Source organism: Cricetulus griseus, assembly GCF_003668045.3.
Source record: "Cricetulus griseus strain 17A/GY chromosome 1 unlocalized genomic scaffold, alternate assembly CriGri-PICRH-1.0 chr1_0, whole genome shotgun sequence".
NCBI classification, from domain to species: Eukaryota; Metazoa; Chordata; class Mammalia; order Rodentia; family Cricetidae; genus Cricetulus; species Cricetulus griseus.
The window spans coordinates 34,978,480-34,999,186 of record NW_023276806.1 but is presented as its reverse complement, the minus strand read 5'-3'; the positions used below and the strand labels follow the sequence as shown (position 1 = coordinate 34,999,186).

At 40.0% G+C, this 20,707-nt stretch overlaps 1 protein-coding gene across 1 annotated transcript in view; it reads right to left on the bottom strand.

The window, feature by feature from the left end:
• Positions 1-6,580: 6,580 nt before the first annotated feature.
• The window catches only part of LOC100758983 (bifunctional heparan sulfate N-deacetylase/N-sulfotransferase 3), a 138,959-nt gene continuing 124,832 nt past the window's right edge, over positions 6,581-20,707 (bottom strand). Inside the window, exons 12-13 of the mRNA XM_027395659.2 lie at positions 9,781-9,883; positions 6,581-6,700 (exon numbers count right to left, since the gene is read on the bottom strand). Coding sequence (XP_027251460.1) covers positions 6,581-6,700; positions 9,781-9,883 — 223 coding nt within the window. The remainder of the gene's footprint in view (positions 6,701-9,780; positions 9,884-20,707) is intronic.

The following is a 20,707-nucleotide window of genomic DNA, read 5'->3' as shown; positions in this document are numbered from 1 at the left end:
TTAAAATCTCTAGTAACAGTTAGAACTTGAAAGAAAGTGTAATTTAGGGCCAGAATGCTGTTTGCCAAGTAGAGGAAAAAAAAAGATGAATCTTCCCTGGTCCAACTATGTAAACCATGCATACTACTTAAGAGCAAAGTTGGCTTCTTGTTTTAGTTGTTGATGGAACAGGACATTTGACCAGAAATATAGATGGCAGTCATATCCTTTACTTAATTCATTCTCTCACAACCAAGAGGCTCAATGTTGAAATTTTCATGTAAAACCTATCATGAAGTCAGTGTACTTTGAAAATTCCTCTAATAGCTCTATTTAGTCTTCTGTAGCATAAAATGTGGGAAACACATTCTTCCCAACAATCTTGGGGACTTTAAACCACTGCAAGCTTTTATTAGTGAAATCTGCTTTATGGCTTTGAAAGGGGATTTTAGGGAAATCATGATGGCTCACATCACTGACCAGCTTGACCGGCTAGCTATTGTTTCTGGGAGTGGTGAGTACTGAGATTAGCATTGATATCAGGAGGTCGAAAAAGTTCATCCCGTGCAGAGGAAGGTCAAATCACCTCTGCCTAGTTGCTGAGGCTAGAAGCTGATCTGTTCTGGATGTTCTACATCCAACCAGACTGGAATCTACATCATTCTGGGCTGCTTCTCAAGGCTTGAATGAACGTAAATACTTTAGAGCTCTTGTGTGCGGTGTATGGGTGTATGTAGGTGTGTGTGAGTGTGTGCGTGTGCATGCCTGTGTGAGTGCCCACACATACATTTGTATATATGAATGTAAGTGTATGGAGGACAGAGGTAAATATTGGATGTCTTTCTCAGTAGTTGTCTACATTATTTTTTGAGACAAGGTCTCCCACTGAAATTAGACTGGTTTGCCAAAGAGCTCCATGGATCCTCCTATCTCTGTCTTCTCCAGCACTAGGATTACAGAAATATGACCATCCTTCCCTTTTATGTGGGTGCCAGAGGTTGAACTCAGGACCTCATGTTTGCATGGCAGGTGCCTTACTGAGTAATTTTCTCACCCTTCCTTCTATACCTTTTTATATAAAATTATAAAAAGTTAATGAATATGTATGACTATTATATATATCCCTATGTATCTATCTATTGTATATCGTTGTTACAAACAACAAAACAAAACAAAATGACCCACAATTCTCACCTAAAAAGTGGTAAGAGATAGTTTATTCTGAAGCCACATATGAGTGAACATAACCTGGGGATACAGATTGAGGTTGTTCCAAATTCCATGCTCTGCTCCGGTAACAGAACAAAGACCGTCAAAAATCAAGGCACTTTTCAAACTCTCGGGTGGAAACATAAAGTAGGTGGTGACAGGAGAGGGGAAATCTCTGCTGTAGGCACCAAATGTCATACGATGACACTCTTAACCTTTTGCTTGGTGGAGGCTGGGGTTTTGTTAATACATTCCAAAAGGTTTTTCTCAGCTAAGTCACAGAATGTTAGGTTAGACACAGAAGTGGGCAAGGAATGCCTATGGGGGGGGGTCAAAGACAGCTCAGAACAATTGCTTTGGATCAGCAACACTCCAATTTCTCCACAACCGGTGAAGCTTGAATTATTTACTGGCTTTGTAGAGATTGAGAGGAAGGTGCAGTTTCTTTCTGAGAACTCCCCCCTTCCCATGCTACTTCTCCAGAGAATTCTAACATAAGAGTAAACAAGATATTTGACTGGAACTTTGCAAGTCTGTTCTTATTTATCGACATTGCTCATGATTCCTCTTCTCTAAGAGATCTGCCTAAGTAAGTTGTTGACCTGTAGCCAGTTCCAAATTTAGCAGTGAATAGATCTTTGCATTTGTTTCTCTTGGCAATACACAACAAATGACAGAAACTCAAAGACTGGGGTGGTGGTAGGATAAATGGAAGAAAGTGCTAGGAAAGGTTAAAAATAATTTTAATATATGGAGGTATAAAATGAATGAATTTGATTCTATTATTTATGAAGAACACTGAACATATAGAGGATTCTCTTGCACCAAAATTGATAAGAACAAATGGAAGGAACCAGTGGTTGAACTAAATAAGAAGAAGTGGCTCCTGGTTGATAGGTGCCCTGGATTACAAGGATGAGACAAGGTCCTCCACAGATATTTCCTTAGAATTAGTGTTACATTGTATATATTAGTGTTCTTCAGGGAAACATTACTGACATATATCACATACACACACTAAATATAATATAGTGAATATTATGACTACATATTATATTGGTTACTTTTCTGTGGCTGTGGTAAAAATCCAAGCCCAAAAGCAACTAACAGGAGCAAGAGTGAGAAGAAGGAGTTTATTTGGGTTTACAGAGTCAGAGGGAGAGTCTATGTGATGGGTGAGGCATGGCAGCAGGCGGCCAGAGCCAGAAGATGGGAGATCACACCTCAGGTAACACACAGGAAGCAGAGAGCAAACTGGAAACAAACTATAAATACTCAAATCCTGGCCCCAGTGATGCACTTACTCCAGCAAGTCTTCACCTCCTAAAGGCCTCATAACCTCCTCAAATGATAGCAGCCAATGACAACGAAGTGCTCAAATCTATGAGCTCATGAGAGACATTGCTCATTCAAATCACCACAGTGCATAGTAAAGGATTTACTCACGTGCTTGTATCTGCTAAGCAGTACCTTGATCTACTGCCAGAACACAGGAGACTGCTGTAATTCATTCTGATGGTGAAGCCCGAGAACTATGGGGACATTGGCACAAACCCCAAGCAGACGGAAAACGGGAGCTGTTGCAGTTTAGTCAGGGAGGCAAGAACTCCCAATCTTTCTTTTGTTTGGGTGTCATCCACACTGGGAAGGACAGGATACTTTCCTGAACCTCCTAACTCATATACTAACCTCTCTCTCCCAGAAGGACCTAGAAATCATAGTTAATCTTGTTTAGCCAACTTAATATAAAATTGATCACACTTTTCTTTGTCTTTATTACCAAAGGGCAAATTCATGGTTTGGCTTCACAGGATTGAAGCATCCCTTGTCTAAAGTAAGTGAAAACGCTGAACATCCAAGCCAACATAAAATTAATTTCTTGAGAATCATCAACCACAGAGGATGTTTCCACTACAATAATTTCTAACTGTCTGAGTAGCTACAGGGTGTTTCAGAGGTGTGATGAAGACTGGAAGAACTCATGAGTTTCTGTTAGTTTAACCTGTAGGATAAAGATTGTTAAATCACTAAAATTAGAACCAGCAACATGTCAATAACTTACTTAGAAAGATCTCTTAAAGAAGGAAGAATTATAGTTTCAAAAAAATGCAAAAGTTATTCCTTTGTCATAGCCTAACCAAGTCTTTCATTACTATGTATCAGGATTCTTCAGAGGAATATCACACACATGCAAGAACACACACACACACACACACACACACACACACACACACACACACAGAGTATACTATGGTGTTGTTACCATTGACAGAAGACAATTCAGGTAGAGTGAAAATTGAAATTGAAGAAATATATTGGCATCAGTGCCCTGGCTCAGTGCCCCTTCATTAATGAGTCATTGCTTAAGTGAGTGCTTCCTAGCTGCAGGGCTGAGCTTCCTAAAGCACATAGTATTGTTATTTTCAACCATGAATACTGATGGGTGGGTTCATTACCTGCTCATTGACTGGTCCTGAAGCGGAAACCTATGCCATCACACATTTGTAAAGAAGAGTATCAATCAGGTGTATTCCAGCTACTAATAATTCAGGGGTTGGAGGGGTTGGAATGCGAGAAAACCTAGTGTCTTGAAGAGAAAGAGATCCAAGCAGAGAAATTTGATGGAGAACGATACACGTCCAACTCCTCTCCTCTTTTTGTTTTTCTTGCAGATCATTTTCTAGATTTTTGTGAAAAGGACTAGTTCACATCTCTTAAGATGCTACAGAGAGAAAAGGGCCCAGAAGTGTCTTGAAAACTGCAGCTTTTTTCTATTAGGAGACAAGTAAAACCACAGTAGGCGAAACTGGAACAAAAATTCCTCATTGCTTACTAAGCTTTTCAATTACTTCTCCGTTTTAAATCATAACAGTGTGCTTTTGAAATCTGACCTTGTGTCCCATTTCCACCCCCGGTCCCAGCAAAACAAATACCTGCTCATTACCTAAAATCACCAGGCCCAACATCTTCATTTTCTTATCAGAGTTTATTGTTATACATATGAGGTATCATGCCACTTTTAGAATTATATTGAGGGGGAAAATGTTCCCAATAATTTTCATTCAATGTGAATGACAAGAATATTATAGCTATAAACATTGAAATAACCATTTCATTTCTTCCTGAGGAAGCCCCATATTATAAGTAATGAAAAAGGGAATTCTATACAAAGCTAGTTTGAAATCATGTTCTCTCTCATTCTTTCCTCATAGATCTCTGCTACTTTCAGGATAGCATAATAGCCAGCTGGAGCTCACAGTGTGAAGCCTGTGTGTGTCCTCTAGAATTTGGAGCTGTCTCTTTGACATGCTGAGTGGTCAAAACCCTTTCAAAGGGTTGCTATCCGACACTACATCCGACATGTACTTGTGAGTGAACAGGTCTTGGTACCCTCTCTCTTTTTATCTGATTCATTATAAGTGCTATTTTTGCCATTTATTTTAAAGACACTGTCTACCTAGACTAAAGGATGTCAGTAGCCAATTTATCTAGAGGTTCAAATGTGGAGACATATGTCAACTTATTTCCTCCCTCCCTTCACGAGCTGACACGCTGTTGCCAGTGAGACAGTAACAGCTGGAGCTGCCGGGTCTCACGACCCCTTTGAGCCAATTTTCTTAAATTAATGGTCATGGAAGTGAGGGATGATTGTCCTGCTGGGTTTGGCAGGTGACACTTCTGAAGCCACAACAGTAAGGAGGAAGACCGATTTCACCGTCTTTTGCTTTTGCTTCTCAGTCAGGGTTCTTAAAATTTGGTTGTTTGTCCAATTCTTTCTGTATTCTTTGAGTACATAAAACACAGAAAAACCTTAAACAGACAAATCGATAACTGTGATGTATATAAGGAAATACACAGTGAATGGAAGCATTTCCCTTTTGTTTTCTAACTGGTACATAACTGAAAGAGTACAGTTTTATGCACTATAATGTCAGTCAATATCTTTAGGCCGTTGGCTTTCTTGCATGTCTTTTTTTTTTCTAACATTATCTTGTAAAATATAAGAGCTTGTATAGTCACAACAGGGAACACACTACTTAATATTTACATAGGTGTCAATTACAATACAAAATTAAGTAAATATTAACACAGGAGAATATGATCTACTGGACTCTTGTTTTGAATTCTTGACTCATTGCACGTCTAATTTAAACTGAGTGTATTTCAAGAGCTGGGCTTATCTTTGCGCTTCTGCGCCTGTTTTCTTAGATAGTTCATACATTTGACTATGCTCGCTGTGGGGTAGGGATGTTGAAGATGGGTAAGATATCCTCAAACATTGGACTTTACCTGCTCAGGTGTCTCCATCTTGTAGCACAAGAATCGTTTCAAATATTAGATTACAACTTGCACATTAACTCATTTTCTACATAAATCTGTACATTATGTGATTTCCTTTGGGATCACCTGGAAAATGCAGTTTTTCAATAATTTAAGTCTGAGTACTTTGATAAAGCACCTCAAGGAACTGTCCTTAGTTTTCAGTTAGTGGAGTTTGTTCAGTAGCTGCCCTGCACATCTAGTGGTCAGCGTGACTTGGATAGGACACTTCCTACACACTGCTCACATTTCTCTACAACTGAGGGTGACCAGGATGGACCTGCAGCTTAGAGCAGAAAACATAGAGTTCTCAATGGCATACCTTTAGATGGTCACCCTCTCTCTCTCTCTCTCTCTCTCTCTCTCTCTCTCTCTGTCTGTCTCTCTTTCTCTTAGAGGATTTAGTCAGTACTCTTCCATCTTCATTCACTATTTTGATGTAAAACTAGGTTTCTATTTACTGTCTGACAAGTCTGCAATGCAGAGCTATATAAGCACACTGGGTTGTGCACAAAGGAACCTTTGCTCTGGTTCTATCCTTTGTTTCGGTCTAGAGGAGACAAAGCCTATAAATAACTTCCCAGTCTCGGTCTCACAGTCATGGCCTATGCTGGCAGCTTTTTTTTTTCATGCCTTTGGAATTTTACACTGTGACATTTATCATCATAGAAGATACTTCACAGAATCAAATAAAAAAATTTTACAGTCAAACAGTGGTCCAGAAATTTACAGATATATAACTTCGATATACAAAATTGTAAATATATTAGTGTGAAATGGAACAGGTCTGTGTCAGTGTTTTGTTTCTTTGTTGCCATTTTTTTTTTAAATTACATTGGTTGGTGTTGGGTTTCCACACAAGTGCAGAATGGAAAGCCATTGGCTGAGAAGCTTCTTAAAGGTACTTTATATATGTCCACACCCACAAATATCCACATGCCAGCACATGGAAGGAAGCTTGCTTCTTTTTCTTGACGAAGAGGTATACGTTTGACAGCTTTTTGGTAGCTTCTGCTAGCTCTGGAGGATGTACGTGCCAGTTCATAGACAGATTCGTGTTGCTTTCTCCATGCTACCTCACCTTCTGCAGCTCCTGTCTCAACCATGAAGGCAAAGGCTGCCCCAACCTGTGCAGCAGCTTGGAGAGCTCCACGTTGTGGTCCCGGTAGTAGCTGGACAGAAACGCTCTGCTCTGAGTGCGAAGCGGAAGAAACACATATTTCATTTTACTAAAATAAATTTCATGCATGTTGACTCTGCTAAAGTAAGTGCCTCGTGCACCATACACGGGTCAAGATTTTCGTGAAGCGTGAGACTGTGTTGGTCACATCCTGTGAAGCTTTGCTTTCTGTCTGGAGTCTGCAATAGGAGAAGTGACCATCGCAGTGGCAAAGCTTGCTATTCCAATCGGGCTACATGCTTGTGTTTCCACCCGACCCCCCCCCCCCCCCCGCACTCCCTCCCCCGGTGGAGCCTCTCATTTGGAGACTACTTGTACAAAGTCAGACACTTTACTTCTTCAGGTAAACTCAGTATGTATTTACAGAGTAACCTTGTTGGCATTTACAGTAGATATTCTGAAACGCTGAGTTTTTCTTATTAATCTAGGCTAGCACCATTTTCCTTTGGGGGGGGGCTTGGTTTTGAGACAGGGTTTCTCTGTGGCTTTGGAGGCTGTCCTGGAACTAGCTCTTGTAGACCAGGGTAGCCTCTGCCTCCTGAGTGCTGGGATTAAAGGTGTGAGCCACCACCACCAGGTGGCTAGCACCAATTTTATTGAGTATCTTAGTTTTGTCTATGTTAGACCAAGGTGGAGCCCCCGTTGAGGGTCTTACCCTGCCTGGGGAGTGGAGGGTGGATGGGGTGGGGGGTAGGTCGGGGGTGGGGAAGGAGGGATAGGGGTGAGGGGAGGGAGAGGGAGAGGGAGAGGGAGAGGGGATCGACATGTGAAACAAGCTTGTTCCTAATTTGAACTAATAAAAAATACATGAAAAAAAAACCAAAACACTAAGATACATCTCAGTGCCTTCTAATAATTATGCATGGAAGTAGCTTTGATGTGAAAATTAATATATTTATTTTTTATTGAAACAATGAAGGAAATTACTTTCGACATGTTTTAGTGTATTCTGACTGTTTTCATAGTGATCTGATGATGTATTTTGATAGTCATTCAAATGGAATTAGAATTCTTACAAAGTAATCTCTTTATGAAAACAATAGGTCTTTCTCTCACTTATGTCTTCTGTATAGACTTTCATTGTGATCCAACCAAGGTCCTGCCTATCAAAATGGCACAATGCATTGATTGTCCTTCAGACCTTTAAGGATTAAAAATTTGTTAAATGGGGAATTTTTTAAATGGACAATTAATAAATGGGACCTCCTGAAACTGAGAAGCTTCTGTAAAGCAAAGGACACAGTCAGTAAGACAAAACACCAGCCCACAGAATGGGAAAAGATAGTCACCAACCCCACATCTGACAGAGGGCTGATCACCAGAATATACAATGAACTCAAGAAGCTAGTCTCCAAAACACCAAACAATGCAATTAAAAGATGGAGTGCAGAACTAAATAGAGAATTCTCAACAGAGAAATTCAAAATGGCTGAAAGACACTTGAGAAAGTGCTCAACATCCTTAGCCATCAGGGAAATGCAACTCAAAACCTCTCTGAGATACCATCTTGTTCCTGTCAGAATGGCTAAAATTAATAACACCAATGACAATCTATGCTGGAGAGGATGTGGAGAAAGAAGAACTCTCCTCCATTGCTGGTGGGAGTGCAAACTTGTACAACCACTTTGGAAATCAGTATGGCAGTTTCTCAGGAAAATGGGAATCAGTCTACCTCAAGACCCAGCAATCCCTCTCTTGGGCATACACCCAAAGAATGCACACTCATACAATAAGGACATATGCTCAACTATGTTCATAGCAGCATTGTTTGTAATATCCAGAACCTGGAAGCAACCTAGATGCCCCTCAACTGAAGAATGGATAGAGAAAATGTGGTACATTTACACAATGGAATACTACTCAGCAGAAAAGAACAATGGAATCTTGAAATTCGCAGGCAAATGGATGGAACTAGAAGAAACCATCCTGAGTGAGGTAACCCAATTACAAAAAGATAAACATGGCATGTACTCACTCATTTTTGATTTTTAGACATAGAGCAAAGGATCACTAGCCTACATTCCACACTGCTAGAGGAGCTAGGAAACAAGAAGGACCCCAAGAGAAGACTGCATAGCCCCTCGAAGAAGGGGAAGGGGACAAGAACCCCTGACCAAATTGGAGCCCAGGGGCAGGGAGAGGAAGGAGAGTCTTCATCCAGTTGCTGTTGGAAGCAGAAACAGACACCCATAGCTAAGCACTGAACCATACTACTGGAATTCAGTTGTGGAGAGTGAGGAGGGTTGAGCAGAGGAGCCAAGATAGGGATGGAGAGAGCTGCAGAAACAGTGGACCTGACCTACTGATAGTATGGAGACCCTAATCATAAAGCTGGGGAAACAGCATTGGACTAAACCAAACCCTCTGAATGTGGGTACCAGCTGGGAGCCCAAGACAGTCTATGGCTCCTCTGACAGCAGAGCCAGTCTTTATCCCTAGAGCACAAATGGACTTTGGGAGCCCATTCCCTATGGAGGGATACTATTGCAGCCCAGATACAGCAAGAAGGGTCTAAACCCTCCCCCAAACAATATGACAGACTTTGTAGGTCCTTGGTAGAGGGCCTTTCTATCCCTGGAGAGGAGTCATTGGTAGTGGGAGGAATGGGTGTAATAGGTGATGAAGTGACCGAATATATATTTGTATGTGAAACTGTCAAAGAATAATAAAGATAAAAACAAAATGAAAAAAATTGTTGAATAAATAGAGATTACTGAGAAATTTTGACCATTTAAAACTGTTTGACAACTTTCATACGTTTATGTAATGAAACATTAGTTTTCAACCTTGTTTCCATCCCCATCCTCCTCCTTCTCTCTCCCCCCTCCAGAGGGATAATTAATACTTGTTAGGGTAGGGATGTCACTTTCTTTGTGCTGTAGCCACGAACGACCCTTTCCCCACAGAACACCTTCCTACCCTTGTGCAGGAGACAACACTGTAACACAAAGTGGACATGACAGCAGAGGGGACCCACCGACTTTGGGTTTGTATAAAGATGAATTTTGTTCTTAACCACCTTTCTAAGAAAATAACTGGTATTACTATTATTTATCATTTCTACATTTTGTATTTTCAGGTTCTGTACTTACATCAGAGTCCATTGGAGGATATTTCCTTCCTTTACTCTTTCCAAGGCATTTTGTTTTTCCTTCTTCCAACAGCTGACACCAGAAGCCTTTATGAGAATCAAACCTAAAAACAGAGGAAATTGACTAAGTTAAAAAAAGTATTTTTCAAGTAGCTTATAAGCTACAATGACCAGCTATTAATTTATAACCAGGTAAATGGGAGTGTTTTTTCATACAACCTCTTACATAAAGTCTTTGGGCACATATCCTAATTTTCAGTCCATGTGTCATATTTTTGCATTTGCCAGGTTTTTAGTAGAACACTTTCCAGAAGACTTCCTATTAATAGAAACTTATATGTCAGCAGCAGGAGTCCACCCTCATCCCCTGAAAAGCGACCAGGCCTTTTGTTCTTTGGAGTGTTAAAATTTGAATTCTTTAGCTATAATCCACTAAAGTTCGGTATAATGATCTTTTAAATTTCGGTATGAGGTTAGTACTAAAGCAAAAATGCCTATAAATAATTTTTTTGCTGTAATTACACAAACAACGATAGTAAAATGCTAAATTTACATTTCTACTTATAACACTAGTTTGTGCATTTCTTTCTCATTTGGCCCCTTGTTATATCTCTTTAGGAAGTAATAGCACAGTGTTTTGTTTTGTAAATACTCACTAAATATAAGTTAGATAATGGGGCTGGGTGAGGTGGCACATGCCTTTAATCCCAGTACCCAGGAGGCAGAGCCAGGAGTGAGTTCCAGGACAGCCAGAGCTACACAGTGAGACCCTGTCTCAAAAAATCACACACACACACACACACACACACACACACACACACACACACACACACACAGTGGGTAACAATGAAACGAAGAAAATGTTCATCAAGGCCTAGTTTCTGCAGACTATATATTTTCTCTGTATCCTGCTGAGTTCAAGATTAGGCCTCCTGATTATCCACTCAAGGCCAATCTTTCTACCTTTATTTATGTATATCTATCACAATGAATCTATTTGTGTTATTTGTTGCAAGCAAATCGGTGATTTCCATGCTCAGATGTAAATGTGGAAAACAGCAGTGGTGATTTCTTCACCTTTGTTATTTAAAGATTTGACTGCCAAAGTTTCTTCTCCACTAGGAAGAATTACTTAGGATTACATTTCCTTTGGTGTTCAGTTTGCACTACTCAAATTTCTACTCTCAAAAGTTTGCTTAAAATCATCCAGTGGCTGGGCGTTGGTGGCGCACGCCTTTAATCCCAGCACTTGGGAGGCAGAGGCAGGCATATCTCTGTGAGTTCGAGACCAGCCTGGTCTCCAGAGAGAGTGCCAGGATAGGATCCAAAGCTACACAGAGAAACCCTGTCTTGAACCCCCCCCCAAAAAAAATCATCCAGTGAACAATTTAGTAAATGTAAACACATTTAAATTATAATAAAATTTAAATAAAACATTTAAATTATAATCTTGAAGTACCTAAAAATAAAATGAACAGAATCCATGCCACCACTGAAAAACACAAAAACACAGAAGGTCTAACCAAAATGGACACTGTACCATTCACAGTGAAGTTTAAATACTTAAAATCAGCTGGCTCCAACATTACATACAGATTCATATGGTTCCAATTAAAACTTGACTAGACTCTGGTATTTTTTTTTTTTTTTGTGGAAATGAAAAATGCCTTTGAAATACATACGAAAATCTAAAGGACCTAGATAAACTAAAACATTTAGAAAGTTTGAAACAAAGAGCCATGTTGGAGATCTTATACTACATACTTTCAATGCTTCTTGAATGCTGAGTAACCAATGCTGCTCACAGTCACAGTGAAGGAGCAATAGAGCAGAATGAAGGATGCACCGATGACCTCCACCATACTCACAGTGATGGACCAACGGAGCAGAATAAAAGATGCACAAGGAGACCTTCCCAACTAAGGTCACTGACTTTTAGAAATAGAAAGAAGCTATTTTAATGAGGGAACTGAAACAAGCTGTACAAGAAAAAAAATGAATATTAACTGGAAAAAATAAAGAACAATGACAGTTACACATTCGAACTGACCTCATTTCAAGTCTCCAAGTGATTAAGATACAGAGCAACTGCTATTATGTTGCTAATGTACCTTATTACAGATATATTACTATGACACATAGATGTTATGTGAAGAACCTTTCCAGGTATACTATATTTGCATTTTATTTATTTTATCTTTTGAGACTGATTTTCTCTCTGTAGCCTTGGCTGTCCTGGAACTCACACTGTAGACTAGGCTGGTCTTGAACTCAAAGATCCACCAGCCTCTGCCTCCTGAGTGCTGGGATTAAAGGTGTGTGCCATCATTACCTGGTTGGTATATTACATTTGCAGTTGTAGCACTCAGGAAGCCAATACAAGAAGATCACAAGTTCAAGGCCAGCCTGGGCTATGAAGAGAGTACTAGGCTGGTTTGGGTTACCCTCTTGCAAACACAACAGATCAAGATGAACAACAACAAACAAATAACAGCAGCGCAGAAACAGCAACAAGGCAGCCCTGTAAGAGAATTTTTTTCCCTAGGATACTGATGTTAAAATTAATCATGAAAAGCAAAATAAGGGTACCTTGAAAAGGTTAAGATATGTATATGTATATGTATATGTACATATCTGTGTGTGTATATGTGTATTCTGTTCTTGTCCTGTATTCGTAACATAAATTATGGTGTTTTGATTTTGAAAATCCATCTGCTCTAGTTTGACATGCAAATGCAATTGTGGTTTGAAGGTATTTCAGACACGCTTTCTAAGTGTCCCCTGAATCTTCTCTGGCTTCATCTATCCAAGGTGAATTTCACTAAAAAGGACTGCCATTCTCCTTGGCGAATCTCTCTTCCCCTGACTCAAGTTTCCTTTATTATATCCACGTGTTCCTAGGTGACAGTAAAATGAATTTTTGATCTGTCTGATTCAAACAAGAATATATACGACATAATGACATACCATGCATTCTGGTTTCCTATGGTTACTTTAGTAGTAGCAAGAAATGGGCTTGTGTAAGGGGGGTGCAATTGTGTTATTGTGGTTCATAGCTGAAGAAGGGCAGATGCAGAAATACAAGTTTGTGTTATTTTCATAGGGCAATAGTTACAAACTACAAAATTGGCCACACATAGATTTTACATACATATACTTTAAACAATACTATTATTTAAGATGTTTTATTAACATATGATTTTTCATAAGTAAAACTCTCCAATTATAACATTGATGGGTTCAGTGAATTTTTAACAAACATGAGTACATTGTGTCCACAACAATCAAGTTACTGAGCACCCCTCCCTCCAAAGTAGCAAGATAGCTTGGCATAGCTGCACAAACCTGGGGATCCGAGTTCAATACCCAGAACCCATGTAAAGATGGCAGAGGATGAGAGAACAGAGTCCTCAAAGTTTCATTCTGACATGACAACACCCCCCCCCCCCGGTATGTATTATTACACATATACATCATACACACACAATCACAAATTGGGGAAAAAAGGGAAAACAGGTTTTCTTTCAGCTATTTGTTCAAAGAAATTTGGTTAGATATCTTACAGAAGGCATCATGCAGGGCTTTACTGAGGCAGTGAGGGAGAGAGAGAGAGAGAGAGAGAGAGAGAGAGAGAGAGAGAGAGAGAGAGAGAGAGAGAGTTTGTGTGTGTGTGTGTGTGTGTGTGTGTGTGTGTGTGTGTGTGTGTGTCTCTGTGTGTGTTGTGGGAGTGTTTGTAACCACCACCTAGGGTAGTATGTAAGTGTTTAAGTTAGTGATGTGAGTGTAGACGATGAAGGCAAGCCATTGTGTCTGTTCTCCAGGTGGCCAATCATCTTGACTACTTACAAAGAACAGTCACAAAGAAAAGATTAAGGGATTGCAGCTGATGAAGATCCTTGTAAGGCTGAGGACATCCCATTATTTCAGAGCCTAAGTGAAAAGGTTTGACAGAAGATGGAGAAAGATTTCTCCACATCTATTTAAAAAGCAGCAATGGTCTTCCCAGCAAGAATAACCCCAGAACCACCGTGTCTGGGAGAACATGGAGTAAAAAGAGTCTTTTTAATGTAGGTACAGGTAACCATTTTATAGCTGGGTTCCTCCTTCCAAGGCTTTCAGGAAACGAGCCTTTGGAAGAAGTGTAATAAACTGCTTAGTGTCTGACCTTGGGGTTGCCCCACAGTGAAGTTAAAAATATCCCATCATTGTGTCCCCAGGGTCATGTATATAATAGTTATCAATAAACGAATTAAAGAGTTAAATTAGAGAGGATAAAGATGCTTGAAAGCTTGTGAAGAAAATCACCTGGGGGCATGTGGATATAATAAAGGAAACTTGGGTCAGGGGAAAAGAGATTCTCCAAGGAGAAATGCAGTCCTTATTAGTGAAATTCACCTTGGATAGATGAAGCCTGTAGGGGAAGCTGTAGCCACGCCTTCTTAGGGGCTGGCTACAGGTGTGCCTGACCACGCAGTAGTGTGACTGTCTTTGCGCTTTCAGTTTTTCTTTTGCTTCTTGCTGTACAGGCTGCTGCCACCGGCTGGCTAGGTCGCTCTGTAAGTAAGGCTTTTCCCTATTAAATACCCTTATATTTCTACCTGACTCCGTATTGGTAATTTCCCACTATAGAAGCCAGAGAAGATTCAGGGGACACTTAGGAAGTGTGTCTGAAATACCTTCAAACCACAATTACATCTCCATGTCAAACCAGAGCAGATGGATTTTCAAAATCAAAACACCATAATTTATGTTATGAATATAGGGCAAGAACAGAATACACACACACACACACCCCTTAACCTTTTTAAGGTATAATTTAAATATAATAATGTTTGCATATATGTGTAAAATCCAATGACAGTAATATTATCTTTGTTTCAGAACATTTCTATTGCCCCATAAAAACCCAAAACCCAAACCAAACCATGACTGGACAATCCTTAGTCATCAGGGAAATCCAAATCTAAATTATTTTGAGATTTCATCTTGCAGCAGTCAGAATGGCCAAGATCAATAAAACAAATGACAGCTCATTTCGGAGAAGATGTGGAAATCAGCATGGTAATTTCTCAGAAAAGTAGGGATCAACATACCTCAGGACTCTGCAATACCACTGTTGGGCATATACCCAAAGGAGGCACATTCACACCACAAGGTCATTTGCTCAACTATGTTCATAGCAGCATTATTTATAATAGCCAGATCTTGGAAACAACCTAGATGTCCCTCAACTGGAGAACAGATAAAGAAAATGTAGTATATTCACACAATGGAGTACTAGTCAGCAGTAAGAACAGTGACATCCTAAAATTCTCAGGCAAATGGACAGAACTAGAAAACACTATCCTGAGTAAAGAAACCCCAAACCAGAAAGACAAATATAGTATACACTCATTCATAAGTGGATACCAGACATAAAGCAAAAGATACCCAGCCGTCAATCTACAATCCCAGAGAAGCTAGAACCCTCTTCCAGAAACAAATGGAAGCCGATGCAGAAATCCACAACTAACCAATGGGCCAAGCTCCTGGACTACAATCGAAGTGAGGGAGGAAGGATGATATGAACAAAGGAGTCAAGACCATGACGGGGAAACCCACAGAATCAGCTGACCTGAGCTAGTGAGAGATCACTGACTCAGGTCTGGCAAAATGGGAAACTTGCATAAGACTGAACTAGACCCCTATAATATATAGGTACAATGGTGTGACTGGGACAATATATGAGGTCACTGGCAGTGGGTCCAAGATCTAACACTAATGCACAAACTGACTTAGTGCAGCCTATTCTATATGGAGAGATACCTTGCTCAGCCTAGGCATGGGGGTGTTGCAGGTGGACAGGTGCCTTGGTCCTGCCTCATCATCATGGTCCCAGCGAGATGATGGGACAGATTTGGTAGACTTCCTAGGCGAGACCTTACCCTCTCTGAGGAGCAGATGGGATGTGTGTGTGTGTGTGTGTGTGTGTGTGTGGGAAAGTTGGGGAGCAGGAGCAGAGAAGGGAGGGGGAACTGGGATTGGAAGGTAAAAAATTAATTAGTAAAAAATTAAAAAATTTAACTTGCAGATATTTTGCTTATATATTTTGGTTTCTGATTTTGTGTCTCTATGAGATTTCTCTGTGTGTGGATGTATGTGTTTCTTGTGTTCTTTTTCATTGGCTTTTTATAAAAAAAATCTGTTCATTGGCATATTTTGTTCTTTCAGGTTTGTTTTAATTTTGTATTATCATCATCATATTTCCTTATTTATTTTTAGATACCTGCCTGATTTCTATTAAGAAAGAATAAGAAAGGTCATGGATTTGTGTGGGTAGGGAGGTGGGCAGGATCTGGGACAAATTATGGAAGGGGAAACCATAATCAGAATACATTATATGAAAAAATTCTATTTTCAATAAGAAGAGAAAGGAACTAACAGCACCAATCACTTAGTGTTCTTGTGATAATATATATGAATGTGTTTCTACATATAAGATATCCAGTAAATAACTGTTTGCATACTGCATACATATTTATAAATATATCATAACCAATCAGCTTTCTGTTGTCTTGCCAATACTTAGCATTTTCTAGGTACTCTCATAGATATCCAACAGATTGTAGTTCTTATCACTACTTTGTTTTGGCTGTTTTAATGTGACAGATTTTACTTAAGCTTACCAGAAGTGATTGGGGAGACTTTCTGGCCAATATTAACTTGGCAGCAATTAAAGAGATACTAGAAGTTTTTCTTAATTATCAAGAAGGTTTAAAATTCCCTTGTGACTCAGCCAAGCCTCAACCAGAAAACAACACAAAAGATAAACACAGACTATGTCAGTTGGTCACCTTCACATTTTTATTGGTCACTATTGACAATTTCCAAGTGCATTAGTATTAAATATTCATACAACACAATCTGGTTTCATTAATCTGAACAAGTATTTTCCAGACTGAGAAATGAGCTGCAAGGTTAGCATTTTTAAAATGAAGACACCTGCTGACCAGTGATAATTCTGAATGTATATTGTCTTTGTTTGGGTTTTTATTGCTGTGAAGTGACACCATGGCCACAGCTACTCTTAGAAAGAAGACATTTAATTGGGTTGGCTTGCTATGGCTATAGTTCAGAGGTTCACTCCATCATTATCATGTTGGGAGCATGGTAGCTGAGAGTCCTACCTCTTGCAGGCAACAGGAAGTCGATTGAAACACTGGGTGGTATCCTGAGCATAAGAAACCTCAAAGCCTGCTCCCAGAGTGACACACTTCCTCCAACAAGGCCATACCCATTCCAACGAAGCTATATCTCCTAACAGTGCCACTCCCTATGAGATTATGGGGGCCAATTACATTCAAACTACCACGGATATATAACTAAATATAAAATTAAAAGTTGATATTTTCGATTTTGGTTTACCTGAATTAGCATGTTATTAGCTTTGTTGTCACTCTTTTCTTTCAAATGACTAGTCTGGTTCCCACATTACGTAACACATCTCATGTAACATCACTACAGCAACCATTTTAAAGGTTAGGGTTAAGCTTATGTTAAACAAGAGCTGTACAATTCTAATCTGATTAGACAATCCTATTTATATTGTTTTAGGTTTATACTGTATATTTCAAATCACAAACTTCCCAAGAGAATCTGATTTAAAAAAAAAATAGAAACCCACCATGCCAGTTAAGACATCACATATTATCTGATGGTTTTGTGAAAAATTTAGAATTCTTGAACACTTTCTGTAGCAATTGAGGGAAGAAGTAATCCTAATTAATGAGGGTATTTTGCCCATTCTTCTTGGGAAGTACCTTTGATACTAGAGTTTGCTTTACTGAAGATAATCAGCATGGAGCCCATCTTGAATATTCCTGCATGCCAAGATTGTATAGACTGCCTCCCATTTCCCTATTGTTCTGCGTGTAAACACTGAATTGATGTCATTTATGGTTTACTGAATCCATAGAGGACTTTCACCAAGAACAAAAATGCAGTGGTGATAACTTCAATCTTCTGAATATCTACAAGAGGGCACCTAGAAATGCTAAGTGTTGGAGCAGTACAATTGCTTATGGTACATTTCTTTTTGTTCCTCTTTAGTACCAAAAGAGAAAATCTTCACTCTCATTAGTAGTAAAATAATTAGCAATGCTGATGTATACACCAAGTAGTCTCTCGGGAGTTGTGTCAATGGTATTTCTGAGATGCATTTCTCCTCATGGTTAGGCCATGTTTCAAAGCACTGAGAAACAGCTGCTGGGCCACAGTGACTCTGTTAGGAGGAAGGGATTGTTAGGTCAGGATTCAGATGAATAACCTAGCAGGGCATGGGGTGAGGAAAGAGCATTTCAAAGCAAGGACAATGAGATGTATTGTCCAAATATCTTACAACAGGTGTACAGCTGGTTTTTACAAGGTGTGTCAGGCCAGTCAATGACTGACACGAAAATGTGGAAAGAAACAGCCTGGAAGTACATTATCTATGTCAGCAAGGCGACAACTTGGGCAGCTCTGCTGGACCAGAAACTGCTCTCACAGATTACACCTGCTGCTTTTGGGTAATTTTAGCTAGCTAGCTAGCTACATTCCAGGTGCACAGTGACCCACAGTTCTTTGTGTATGGAATGTTTCTTTGATATTCATTCTCTCAAGTTCACATTGCCTTTCCCAGCAATGGAGATGAATAAAAAAATCTTTCTGCTGAGCAGGGTGCAGAGAGACAAACACACAGCATGCAGGTCAAGGGCCATTCTACAAGAGAAAGAAATGATGTCTTTATAGACTACGTCTTTTCTCTGAAACACAATGCTTTCCCAGATACCCTATAAAAAGATACAAAGAGAAGCCAACTTGAAATAGAAAATCGTTTAGAAAATAAAAGCTTCCTTTTTAGAGAGATACTTAGAGCAGCATGCAGAAGGTGGACTTGAAATCCTAACTGCAAACTAAAAGCACTCGGCTTTCTTTAAGGTTAAGTTGAATGTTAAATACTTAAAGCTAGTGTCTATCACTCGTTGAACTGAAACTCCACAAAACTGGTCATAGTAGGAGTATAGAAAACCAGCCCAGCATGTGAATGGTAATGGCAAAGTAAGAGACTCCTGGGAAGAAAGTCTGAAACTCCAGAGTTACAGTATCCTTTGGCCTATAAGCCACAAGGCTCTATATACAGTTGGTACCTGATGTAAGTAGTGTTTGATGTTTTTCTACCAACTCTTTACTCAAAGGGAGGCTGAAAGGAAAAAGAAAACCTTTTCTCACTTTCTAAATTGTCATGGAATAGAATGTAACAGCAGAAGCAAACCCAGATGGTTTATGGAACTGAGTTTTATCTGGGAGGAGGGGATGACATGACTAAAGAAATGAATAATGATGTGATGATGATGACAATGATATTAAATGTGGAGGAAAAGAAAATAGGAATGAAATTGGAAGGGGGATGCTGACGTGAGACGGATATGGAAGGAGTTAGGAGGAGGAGGAGTAGCAAGGCGAATATGACTAAAACATATTACACAGGTTTCTCAAATTAATAAAACGTTATATATTTTAAGAAAAGAATAGTAGAAGTATTTCACAATATAGTATTTTTAAGTTTCTTTAAGACTCAACCCATAAGTCCTAGAATTAATGAAATATATAGTGAGAATATGGTTTGTAGGCAGTCCATCTCGGTACCTCTGCTGAGTTGCTCAGCTGAGATGGGAGCAAGCACAGCCCTCACTACCGATTGCAGAGGGAGGACCAGGGAGATGGAAGAAAGACACTGAGGGTACAAACTTCAAGGCACAGACACAGTATAAGAGCAAACACTTCCTTAACATCATTCTTCCTGTCTTTCCTCTCCCTAGACTTAGTTTCCAGTCAGATGCTTGAGAAAAACAGCAAAAGCTAGCAATCCTCCAAACCAAAAAGCCAACAAACTGAACCTAAACCAGCACTGTAACTGCTGAAGGAAGATGGTCAGATTCACAGTGGGTAAAGACAAGCAAGAGAAGGAAGCATGCTTAGGCTCATAACAGTGCTCCCCCACCCAGCCAACCACTGGGCTTTTCTTGCTACATGACATTGTTTCTGAAAGTCACACAAAGGTCAGTTCATAAACCATGCCAGACATGGCTTCATGTCCCCAAGATGTTCCAATATTGCCTGTTAGCTGGGCTCTGCTCTTCCCCACTGTGATGAAACATCATGACCAAAGCAAGGAAAGGGCTTATTTGCCTTACTTCTCCACATCACAGTAATCGGGACAGGAACTCAAACAGGGCAAGAACCTAGAGGCAGCAGCTAATGCAGAGGCCATAGAGGGGTGTTGCTTACTGGCTTATTCACCATGGCTTGCTCAGACTGCTTTCTTGTAGAACCCAGGACCATCAGCCCAGGATGGCATGACCCACAATGGGCTGGGCCTCCCCCATAATAATCAATAGTTAAGAAAATGCCTTACAGCTGGATCTTATGGAGGCATTTTCTTAACTGAGATTCCCTCCTTTCAGATGACTCGAGCTTGTGCCAAGTTGACATAAAACTAGGCAGGATACCTACTTATTTCAAGTAGCCTCTACTGTGGTTCCTTGTTAGTTTAATAAGCCACAACTATTTTTTCTCATGTTCCTTCTAGGGTAAATCTGCCTAGTTAAGAATCAAGAAGACATGAACATATGAGCAAGGGAGGTCGAGACCAGGATGGAGAAATCTTACTGTGGGATGCCATGCTCAGTGGCAGTGGGACCATGATATAATCCCAGCACCTGAGCTTGCTTGTTGGAGCCCACTCCCTATGGTGGGATGCCATGCTCAGTATTGACGCATTGGAGAGGGGCTGGCCTTGCTCCAACCTGCTGTGCCAGACTGTTTTGATTCCTCATGGGAGACTTTACCTGTGAGGAGGAATACACTGGGGGTCTGCTAGGGGGGAGTTGAAGGGGGTGGGAGGGAGA